Consider the following 11,706-nt stretch of genomic DNA (forward strand, 5'->3'; position numbering starts at 1 on the left):
CTGTTATAATATTGTGTAACAGTCCACATTGCGTCAACTTTGACAGTGGAAATACACCTCGTGATCGTGGGATCAGTTGCATACCTACTCAAGTTCACTTCTGTGTCACCTACAGTATGAAGTCCACAGATTTGGGTTTTGATAATTCTATCATATATGGAAAGAAATCATTTGAGTGCCTCCTGGAAAAGAAATTAATTAAAAATCTAATACACGAGTTAGATATTTTATGAAAATTTTATTATATACTGTTAGGTTGTACTAACCAATACCAGCTATGTTTTCCATTATGGTGTGACAGTCTCACATTTTGTCTAAAAAACAAAAACATCAGTTCACATACAACAGAAAAATATTGGTTTAAAGGTCAATATAAGTAGATGCCCAACATACAAAAATGACAACTTTTTTTTCCAAAGACAAATTTCATTTCACAGTCTAGAGCGTGCACGCGCGCACACACACACACACACACACACACACACACACACACACACACACGCAGAGAAACAATAACCCCAGACTCCTTTCAATCCTACTCAACCCAAACACACCTGTCCCATTCGTGTTCTTATTCCCAATTCCCAGCCTATGCACACTGTCTTATAAAGATCAGTTCTGGAGAAAGATTCAAACAGCATAAAGAGCACACTGCATTTGATCAAAGTTTGACCAAATAATAATAAAAAAGACCATAAACCATAGTTAAAATGATCTAAAAAAATGAAATAAAAATTATTATTTAAGAAATGTAAATTCATCAACCTTTTAAAATACTAGCATGATCTATTTCTTTAAAAATACTACCACTACTACTACAGCAGAGTCTGTTGATCATCCATTCAAGAGTAAGGGACTCTAACCATGCAATGAATGCTGGTTAAGTTTCCTCAGGAAACCAGACAGATGTACACAGACACAAACAGAAGGGTTTTTTTTTGTTTGTTTCTTTTTTAGATTCTCTTTCTCAGATCCAAAAAAAAAAAAAAAAAAGAAAACCCCTCTTTAAAAAGCTGCTATGAGCGAGAGCGCTCTGCCACTCAGCACAACGCAACAATCCTTCTCCCTCTCCCTCTCTCTTTTCTCTTCCTGGAATACGCATGCACACTCTCAATGATAACTGTTAACTACGTCCGCACTGAATGAGGTCCTGTGTTCTGGGTGCACTCCCATCTGGGCTCCATGACGTGGGATCCAGGTCAAGGGGTTTTGGGTCATCACTGCCAGCCCAGCTGAGGGTGCAGGCCGGGCTGTAGGGGGAACGTGGATCCTGGGGCAGGTGGGTAGTTGGTGAATCCGTTAGGTTGAGGAGGGTAACTCTCCAAAGCTGAGGCTGTGTGAGCCTGCAGAATGAGAACACTGATGTCAGAGAATTGGAGACTTAAAGCCATGAAGGCTGCAGGTGGGCTGACGACATGTTGCTCTTAAACTCACGGCTTGAGGGATATGTGCAGTCTCATAACAGGATATCTCAATCAATATATTTTATTTCCAAAAAAAATGTTCTACAACAGGGAATAGCAAAAAAGACACATATTATTCTTTTCACATCTGTTTGATTTCGTTGCACAATTTCATCATGGGAAATTCTCAATCACGAGTAGAGAGGAGCTAAGAGTGTGAGTTTATTCACCCTCATGTTTTTTTTCCCAAAGATAAATTTCATTTCATAGTCTAGAGTGTGCGCATGCACACGTACGCATATGCGCACGCGCACACACACACACACACACACAGAGAAAAACAACAACCCCAGACTCACTTCAATACTACTCAGCCCAAAAACACCTGTACCATTGTTCAGAAAAACTATCATATTATTTTACTTATGAGGAAATATTCTATACAATCAAGTCTGCAAAGTTAGTGCTGTACAGACATGACAGAAGTCTGTGTTTGGGCTTCTATATGGCCACGCTGAAGATGGAAACTCCATGTTTGTGTCACGATGACTGTTAGACACCCGTCTACAAATGGCAAAACCCTCTTCCTTTGGACAATATGTACGTACATCATGACTTTCCGATAACAAGTACTCACCATCCGACCGGTCCTACCACCAGCCCAAACACTTACAGCCCAACCAACTTTATGCCCTTCATAAACCACCTATATCTTGCGCTGCCTAGCTACAGCTTGGATTTTTATCAAAAATCTTTCCTTCGATGCCTGCCTGCACAACAGCATGGGCACTCTTACGAGTCACGCGGTGTTATCGCATAAAATGCCTTGAACCCATCCCCCTAACAGTAACGGATGCACTAAAATGCTGGAAAACAACTTCAGGGACTAACAAGAGCAACTCACAAAGTCGAAAGAAGCAGGTGTCATTCTAATGAGTAATAATATTAGCGCTGTCAAAATTAACACGTTCATTTTTGCAATCAATTTGAAATATTTAACGCATTAAAAAAATATTCAGGCTATTAACGCAGCTGCGCTTTGTTTACTTCCTGCGGCGGCTGACCTACGACCTGTGAGGACGTGTGCCGCCAAATGAACAATCCCGGTTACAGATGGATAAGGACAAGGATGGAGTTTTAGGCGAAAAGTTTCACTTTAAAAAGTCGCCCGACAGATCTTTGAAGAAAACAAAAGTAATCTGCACAGTTTGCAAAGCCTAATTTAATTACCACAGAAGTCATCCGTCTTTGACACATCACCTCGAAGCAAAGCACCTTTGTACTTGCGGGCGAAAAACAAAATGAAAGTTAGAGGGTAACTAATGTTTTGGTTAATCGGATAACTAAAGACTGCCACCCATTTAACATGGTAGAAGATGATGGACTGAGAGAAATCACTTGAACTGCATCGTGAAACACCTCTAAAGCCATGTTTTAACTGAACATGACGTGAAATTTACGTGCGACGCGAATGGATGAAAAGTCAATGGCAGGAGGCGAATGGGCGGAGTTAATCGCGGAGAAACTGCGCATGACGCAAAATGGGCGAAATGAGCACTCGCTCGAGTTAAAAAATGTTCAACTCGAGCGAAAATTTTGCTTGATGAAAACCAATCACCTTCAAGTAAGGCTAGAGGCCACACCCCCTTCTCAGAAACCTCTTTGGTCGTGCGTGATCTGATTGGTGTAATCAAAAACACTTGCTGTGACGTAGCGCGAAATTCGTTTGTTCCTTTTTTCAGGTAAGTGATCAAACCCACACGGGGAAAGCTAAGCGAAATCTCACTTCGCATTCGGTTAAAACGCAATGTTATAATCTACCCTCGAGAGGAACCAGTCAACTGGCACTTGAACATGGAAAGCATTTTTTGTTGTTCAGATCATTTGTATTAGTGAATATAAGAAATTATTTCCTTCTAAGCTGATATCTAATTTTAATGGCCTTAGTGGTTTTGAAATTCAACTGCCACTTTAAAATATAAGCCTGGGTTTTGTTATTATTTCTGTTAGTTCGCATGTGAAATATGTCTTTCAAGCTGACAGTCAATTTTGATGGCCTTGATAGTTTTATTCGAAGTCTGTAGTTCACAGGAGAGAATCTATGTTCAAAGTTAAAAAGATGCTATTAAACAATATATTTGAATTTACATATATTTCCTTTGTCTACATTAATTCTGTGATTTCACATTTAAATATTCATTTTTACAAGCTTCAGTCTTAAGAAGAAAAAAAGTGATTAACGGCGATTAATCACAACAAACTGTGCGATCGATTAGTCAATTTTTTCTAATCGATCGACAGCCATAAATAATATACACTACAGCACCATATTTGGTGAGGCTAGTGTTTGTGAAAGGTGCGTTTCCAAGGTGGAGCAGGATAAGAGAAAGATAATAATACCTGAAGCAGAGCAGATTGCACAGCTGGATTGTGGAGACCAGACAGAGCTGCAGGAGAGGGGCTTGGAGAGAAGCCAGGCATGCCTGGAAATGACAGCAGCCCGGGAAACGTAGCCCCGCTCGGGGCCTGAAGACCACTACTCAGCCTGCTCAAAAAACATAAGCGCTCAGTACATAAACTACAAATGATATTTTCATAAAATCTTGCAGATAATTTAACAGATTTTTTTTTAAAAATCACACTAATAACAGAAAAAGGTAAATATCAGGTCGAAGCATCAATGGGCGAGAAAAATGGACTTTGTTCATGTTTAAACAACTGTAGTTATGGCTGTAGCACATGACAGCCATAAATGAAAACAGTCATGAGTTAGCAGACGACCTAGTGCCAACACTCACTTTCCATATTCTTTTTACGTGTAGTGTTGAATGACCTCAACTTTCACCCACTATGGTTTTAAAGCCCTGTGTTTATCTCTCAATGGAATTGGCTGATAAATAACTTGAATTTATGATACCCTTAGATCTGCAGGGAACTTCTCTATGGAAAATCCATTTCATCACCCCCCTGCGCCCCCCCCCCCCCTCCCCCCAGCAGCGCGATAGCAGTCTGGAAAAAATGAATACGCTGTCACAGATAAACACACACACAATCATTTTATGATTTTTTCCCCTCTACTGAAACAAAGATAAAGCATTAGGGAGTGGCTAAGAACATTTGAAAACATGTCCTTTCCTCTCTTATCAGAAATATTTCAGTGTATTTACCATGTCTGGTTAAAAGACATGGCTTTAAACAAAGAAAAGGATCTTTTTTTTTTTTTAAATATGTTGTGAAATATTCTGACATACAGGATCATTATAACCTTGGTGTATGTCCATACAATTAAATTGAGTTTTTTTTTTTATCAAACATTTAGTTTTGTAGTTGTATGTTTTTCACCCAAAAGTCTATTCCCAATACGACAACCTAAACCTACATCAAAATTGAGCTGATTTGCTTAATTAAATAATAGTAGTCTTGTTGGCCGTACTTTATCAGCTAAATATTTTTTTTCAAAACGTCAAATGAGTTTACCAAAACGAAATACTGTTCTTATAGGAGGCAGGACAAGTCACCTTCTTTAACAACCGATTAGCAGAATAAGTGTACAGGTGTTTTAACTCATTCAGCCCATGATCACTGCACACTGATATACCTACTTTGTTTCATATTTAAAAAAAACAACAACAATAAACATTCGTAAATACTGGACTCCTGGAATAACACATCAAAAAAATTACACAGCAATAACACAATAACAAGGAATCAACTGGCAAACCAGATATGCCAACAAGGTTGAACTTCCTCTTTAGTAATAACAATAATAATAACAATAAAAAAAAAGAGTAACTCCCAGATCCCAGAGACTTACCCTGCTTGTCCCACAAGAGTAGGGTTGAAGTTGGAGCTAAAAGCTGAGGCAAAGCCAGGCAACACCGGAGAGGAGGAAGGTACTCCTGCTGCTGCAGCCGCTGCCACTGCTGCCGCCGGGAGAGTGGCCACTGTGGCCACGGACGAGGAGGTGCCGGGGAGTCCCATAAAGGAGGAGAGAACTGGGCTGCCTGCCGCAGGAGGGCCAGAGCTTCCGAAACTTGGGAAGGCAGGGCTAGGCCCTGGGGGCAAGCCAGGGAATATGGAGGGGGCAGTGGTCAGTCCAAGGCTGAAGGGGGATGGGGAAGAGGCACCTGTGTTGACAAGGCCTGAGAAGACAGAGGAAGACGGGGGCAGCGGCCCAGCAGCAGGGGCCATGGAAGGGACAGAGGAAGCTGCCTGACCACTGGGGAAAGCAGAGGAAGAAGAGAGGGACGGGAACGGGGAAATTCCTGGAAACGGTGGGACAGGGCTGCCTCCGGGCTGGGTGGCCAGGTTAGGGGGAAGACCTTGGAGCCCACCAATGGATGCCTGACTTGGCAGGGAAGTCTGAGGGGAGCCCGAGGTGTGGCTCAAGCCCAGAGAGCGGGCGAGAGGAGCAGAGTTCGGCATCACCAGAGAGCTGAGAGAGGGAGTGCCAGAGCGGGAAGGGCCTTTGAATGCAGAGGGGACTGGGCTGTTGGTGCCGCTGTTTCCCCCGGGACGTGAAACAGAGCTCAGGGCCTGTTCGTTGTGAAAGGTCCCTGTGGAACTACCCATACTTTGCTGCGCAGGAGGCTTGGGGCTGGGGATCACTCTGGTCGGAAGGCCACCGTGGCCTTGCATGCCGGGAGTGGAGTTTCCGGGCGGCAGGCCAGAGGAACCTGAGGGGGTGTAGCTACGGATCACGGACGTAGACTGATTGAGGGATTGCGAAGGTCCTCCAGGGTAAGGGGGAGCCAGCTGAGATTCGGAGGAAGGGGGGAGACCCTTATACGGAGGAGCGCCAACAGACATTGCCTGAGAGGGCAAAGGGTCCGTCACTCCTCTCGGGGTGGGAGTGGGAGCTCCCGACGAGGTACCTGAGCGGGACGCTCCGGGAAAAGGGGAAGGGGAGAAGCGGGTGCAAGGAACAGGAGTCCCGCAGGGAGTGCTGGAAGGAGTCTGAGCCTTAATGACTGTAGGGGTGGGTGTGCCGGATGGAGGCATCCCTGGAAATGGTGGGGGAACAGGCGTGGTTTGGCCGCTAGGGTTAGGAGCTACATGTGGAGAACCAGCAGGCATTGGGGGGCCCTTAATCACAGAGGGAGATTGGGCAGGAGCTGGGGAAGGGGTAGGAGAGGGTGCTACTGGATTTTGGGAGGGAACCAGACCAGGGAAAACAGGGGTGATGGGAGTGGTGGGTTGCGGCTGAGCGGAAGGTTGAGAGGTTACTGGTGTCGAAGGGTTGGAACCGTGCGGTGACAATGTGGGTGTGGTAGAGGCATTGGAGGAGGGGTTTTGTTGACTGGCAGGTCGAGCGTAAGCTGGAGAGAGACACATACACAGTCATTACAAACCACAAACTAGCATGGTAATACATAATCAAACTTAAAATGACAGTTTTGATGTACTCAAGCTCTGTGGATTATATGCAAATATAGCTCTATGTAAATAAAAAAGAAAAAAAAAATACACATACAAAGCAAACAGGTGCAGAATTTTTAAATGTTAGTTGGTACACAAACTGCCTTTTGTAGCTGCATGTAAATGCCATAAGAGGTGACAAAGCAGGATACCATCATAGCAGATACCACATGCAATGTAACATCCGATCAGCTGCAATCGGGTCGAAACTAGTTCCAGAGGCTTCCCACCTTACACAAATGTTTAACTACAGATCCAACCTACAACCTCAAATGGGTTTACACAAGGATCACGGATGAGGGCAATAGTTATATTCGAGACATGGCTGTGACAATTTACCGGTGAATGCCTAGATCACTTGTGATATATTAAAAATTCATTATATGACAAAGAAATTGGATGAAAATGCCATGGTTACCCTTGAGGCCAACGTATGAACATAAATGCTTATAACATTAATTAGATTTCTTTGACTATTTCCAGTCATTAGCTGTAAGACGAAAACATTCCTCCGACAATAAGAATTTGACAGGCCGACAAAACGTCACCCTATTTTAACTGACGTGATGATAGGACCTCTCAGTCCAGTAAGAGAAAAAGTAGAGCCCACAGACAAACATCATTTAGCATCCAGAAGAATCTCTGGCTGACTTTTTGAGAAGTTCATGCATGTGATAATTAGTCCAACATTTTTCACAGTCAGGTGAACAGAGAGAGTGCAGTCAGGGGAAGCAGTCATGCAGGACAAAATACTGATTCGTTACGGATTCCACCAGCAATTCATTTTTACAGTACTGGTCACCAGTTACAAAAAAAAAAAACAGGAGCAAAAAGACCTATTGAAAACATATCCTCTAAAGATTCACACAAGACATGCAGATTTCCATAAGCACAGACCTCAGTTTTTGAGAGAGCAATGTTAAAGTAGAGCTCTCAGTGTTTGCATTTTTTTTTTTCATTATAACTTTTTGAATTGTCATCTTCCAAATCAAACTTCTAAAAAGGAAAAAAAGGAAAAATCACTTCACTTCAAAGGAAAAAAAATGTCGATCTTTCAACTTATAGATTAACAGAGAAAAGAAAAAAAAGCCATGAAGAATAAAGAAATGAAGGGCAGCAATAGGGAGGTCAGCAAATGAAAGCATTTGTTATATTTCACAAAAACAAACAAACAAAAAAAAAAAACCACCACCATTCAATGATATGTACTGCTGCCATTCAAACTGAAATGAAATTCAAATGAAACCTATCGGTTTTTGAGTATAATTCTCAAATGCTCAGCGCTGGCGTGATGGAACTATAGAAAAATTAGGGCGAGGACGAGTCTCATTTTCCCAGTCAAGTTACACGTGTCGTTATTCAGCTAAAGCAAGTAGATGCCTGTGAGATGAGCTAAACCCAACACTGCCAGAAGCAGACTTTCACAGAGATTAAGATGCATGCTCTGAAGCAAAGGAGGTGGGTTTTAGTATGCGCAGTGAAAAAGCAGCCTCGGTAACAAGCACGGGGAATTGAAAAAGCCCAGGCGGCAGTGGTGGCGTAGTCGGCGGTGGCAGTAGCAGCAGAGGTATTTCATACCTGCTGACTTTGGAGTGGCAGTGTATGGTGGAGGGGGTATGCTGGCAGTAATGACCCCTCCTAAAGACACCAATCCTGCATTGTTGTACGCACCTGAGCAGGGAGGGGAGGGGAGGCTGAGAATTAACAGTGCCAGCCATACACCTCTGCCACGTGAAAACCCCTCTTTGATAACCAATTTACTCAGTGCGCACGCGCACGTACATACACCCACGCAAAGAAACGCGCAAAAACACATGCATGCACACTCTACACCAGTGATATTACACCGGGCGGGCCCAGCCCATCCAACTTTCTCCAAGTGGGGTAAAAGATCACTGGCTCCCCTAACCATCTCTCTGTCTCTCTCACTACCAAAAAATATACAGTATGTAGAAAGGCAGTCTTACTCGGAGCAATGGTAGGATGTGGTCGGCATGGCGGAATAGGGTAAGGCACTGGCCTGTGAGGATTGTAAGTGGATGGAGCCTATGAAAAAAAAAAAAAAAAAGGATAAGAACATGTGACAGTTGACAACATGTTTAGGTCACTGAGATCAATTTATTGCCAATTCATTCAGCAATAAAAGATAAACAAAGGGACAAAGGTGCAGAATAGACCACTACATCAACGGCATATGGGCAATACACGGGCGATAAGTTGTGTGCAAACTTAAAAAAAAATGTACCGGCTTGCTTGGTCCAATGATTCGAGAAGCAATTCCTTTGCCTTCCGCGTTCATCTCTTCGCCGTCTTTTTTTGCAGAGATTCCCTTGAAAAATTGATTTTGAAATATTCATGGCATTTCAGGAAAACAAACTGTGTTTAAAATGACAACCAAACCATCGTTTCATACACGACTCTGTTTCTGTAAGATGCTACTCACAGGGAAGGAGCCAGTCACTTGGCTTGGTTTTCCTTTCGGGTAAGGATTTCCGGGAATCATTCCGCATGAGGAGATCATCGCCACGGGGGCTTTACATCCAACCTTACAAACCTACAGAAATTTCACAACCAAACTTCTATTCATCCAGAGTTAACAGACCAGCAAACAAGGATTGCTTCAGAGGAACAATCATGAATGGATTTTCCATGATCATATATCAGATGTAATTATAAAAAAAAAAAAAATGGATCGACACTGACTAAAATCCCTCACTGTGATTAGACTGAGAGATTACACTGGGGATGGAGATTTTGTGCTGATTAAATGAAAATTTAACCAGTGTAGCAGGTGAAGATATGAATTTTTTTACAAGCACTCTTTCACGTTCAATTTACTAGTCAGGCTGTTACAACTTCAGACTGCACTGAAAATCAAGAGTCTTAAACCTGTTCCAGAATTCTTCTGGCCCGTTTCTTCTCAGACAGATGAACGCGGAACAAATCCTCAACAGGGCGGTAGTTCTGTGCATCAGATATATTTCTGCCATAAAATGAACAGTGATTTATTAATAACCCCACTAGGCAGCTTTTTTCCCCCCTCTTATATCAAGTATACATACGTCTGTTCAAGAATATAACTTACAGTGCAATTAGTTCCAAAACAATCAGTTTGTCCTTTGAAAATGTGAAGGTGTTGAGGATGTTGGCTACTTTGGTTGTGGGGATAGCAACCATTTTCTGCCCAAAAAAAAAAAAAAAAGACAGAGAGAGACTTAGTGACACTTCTGTTAGACCTCAAAAACAAAGGGGCATGTGTAAAATTATGCAGAAGAGAGACTCTGCAAACTGAAAAAACAAAAGTTTGAAAAACACATGAAACAGCTGAGACAAATATACATCTACACTTCTGTATACGTGCCATCAGACTGATGATTATGCAAGCCGGTTTTATATCAGCAAAGTGATTCAATGTTAGAGTGTAAAAAGCACAGTCCTCACATGTTGCAGTGCCTTTACTGCCTTTATCTGCGGCTCCGCCCAGGAGAAGTACTTGAGTATGTCAATCACCTATGAGTGAGAATGATAACAGATAAGTCACTCTTTTCACATGTAAACAAACAGCAATTGAAATGTCAACAGGTTACAATTAAGCCATTGAATGAGGCATGAAACACTCCTCTTAATTTACCTGTTCACTAGTGAAGTACCCATGCACCTGTTCAATAGCTTTGATCCGCTGATCTGTCAAAACACACTGGATGGAAAGCAAGGGGAAAAAGACATAAGAACTATTTCCATCTTAACAGTTCTCCGCTTAGTTCACGATTATGAAAACACTGTCACGTGACTCTGCGGTCACCTTACCTTTCTGATTTCGTCCAAGACGATGTCAAATGATTTTTTGTCCATCTTGAACCCTCTGGTGACACCTGATTTCAGTCAGTAGATCGAGTCTAAAATATAACAAACTTCTACTGTTTTTGCTGCTTCTAGGGTATGGGAGGGATCTTCAGAAAATGAATTAGTTGTTTTAATCAGTTTAATTTTCCAATGTAACCCTAATAAGCGAACTGATCAACAATTAACAAACTGTCTGAAAGGATCGGTCAGAAATCTATATTGCAAATACGCCTCCTATTGCATTAGATCAAAATTTGTACTTTTGAAAATTAATAATTTATAAGTACTACATCGGCAGAAAAAAATCATTACATTGCATCTGCTCACTTGAGGGGCAAGTGTCTATTTTTATTAACCTCTGCTATGTGGCTAACTACATTCTTCTAGCCAGACTCCATTGAATGCTACTATTCGCCACTATTTGGGCAGCTAGCGTTAGCTTCTTTGACATGCTTGCTAGATAATAACAGAAATAATTCTGCAAAGATATCGCAATATTCTCATAGACGACACAATTCAACCACGTCCGATCCTCTTATTAAGTAATCCCTGAATGAGAACAATACAGTATCGCATCACCATAATTTGTGCATTAGTTTATTGTCCTCTTGTTTTGCTTGTTAGCTAATTCTCGAGGATATCCTACGTGCTCGTCTCCCTTTGTTAGGACCCCTCACAAAATGCGATGGGTTTTTTTTCTCTCCGGACGGAAAAGGATACGTTCAGCTCAATTCAATAATGGAGAAGTTACACTGCAAATTAAACTGTGTGTTGTAAAATATAACTGCATTGTATATAAAGCCACTCGAACTTTTCCTTCTCCGAACTCCTTTTTTTTTTTCAATTTTAGCATTAAAAAGTACAACCTACAGAACTACCTACAATCGACGGAATAAGCTATAATTACTGAAAACATCTTAACATTTTAAAACATAGAGTTTTATTAAATGGTGAAATATGCAGGCGAAACTCTTGGAATGGCTTTTTAAATTAGATTTATTACGGGCCTCAATCACTTGAAATATGTCGCAGGTTTGTACTC

General features: G+C 41.9%; 1 protein-coding gene across 2 annotated transcripts; it reads right to left on the minus strand.

The window, feature by feature from the left end:
* Nucleotides 1-497: 497 nt before the first annotated feature.
* proser1 (proline and serine rich 1) lies at nucleotides 498-10,858 on the minus strand. 2 transcript variants are annotated; one of them, XM_030792586.1, is made up of 12 exons: nucleotides 10,629-10,858; nucleotides 10,453-10,518; nucleotides 10,263-10,331; nucleotides 9,907-10,001; nucleotides 9,711-9,804; nucleotides 9,265-9,375; nucleotides 9,067-9,150; nucleotides 8,789-8,867; nucleotides 8,400-8,492; nucleotides 5,218-6,721; nucleotides 3,804-3,948; nucleotides 498-1,343 (listed from the first exon to the last, which is right to left on the minus strand). In XM_030792586.1, the coding sequence occupies exons 1-12, from the start codon at nucleotides 10,671-10,673 to the stop codon at nucleotides 1,218-1,220; spliced, it is 2,511 nt and encodes an 836-aa protein (XP_030648446.1). In that variant the 5' UTR covers nucleotides 10,674-10,858; the 3' UTR covers nucleotides 498-1,217. The 2 variants fall into 2 exon arrangements, with proteins under 2 accessions (XP_030648446.1, XP_030648447.1); XM_030792587.1 differs by lacking the exon at nucleotides 8,400-8,492.
* Nucleotides 10,859-11,706: the final 848 nt, after the last annotated feature.

This window comes from Chanos chanos, chromosome 15 (assembly GCF_902362185.1).
Source record: "Chanos chanos chromosome 15, fChaCha1.1, whole genome shotgun sequence".
NCBI classification, from domain to species: Eukaryota; Metazoa; Chordata; class Actinopteri; order Gonorynchiformes; family Chanidae; genus Chanos; species Chanos chanos.

What these genes read in the sequence shown, in the direction of transcription:
- proser1 (XM_030792586.1), bottom strand. Translation starts at nt 10,673, where the DNA reads ATGGACAAAAAATCATTTGACATCGTCTTGGACGAAATCAGAAAG. An exon ending in TCATTGGACCAAGCAAGCCG is followed by an intron (nt 8,868 to 9,066) that starts GTACATTTTTTT and finishes TTTTTTTCATAG; the next exon opens with GCTCCATCCACTTACAATCC. An exon ending in ACATCCTACCATTGCTCCGA is followed by an intron (nt 8,493 to 8,788) that starts GTAAGACTGCCT and finishes CTCCCTGCTCAG; the next exon opens with GTGCGTACAACAATGCAGGA.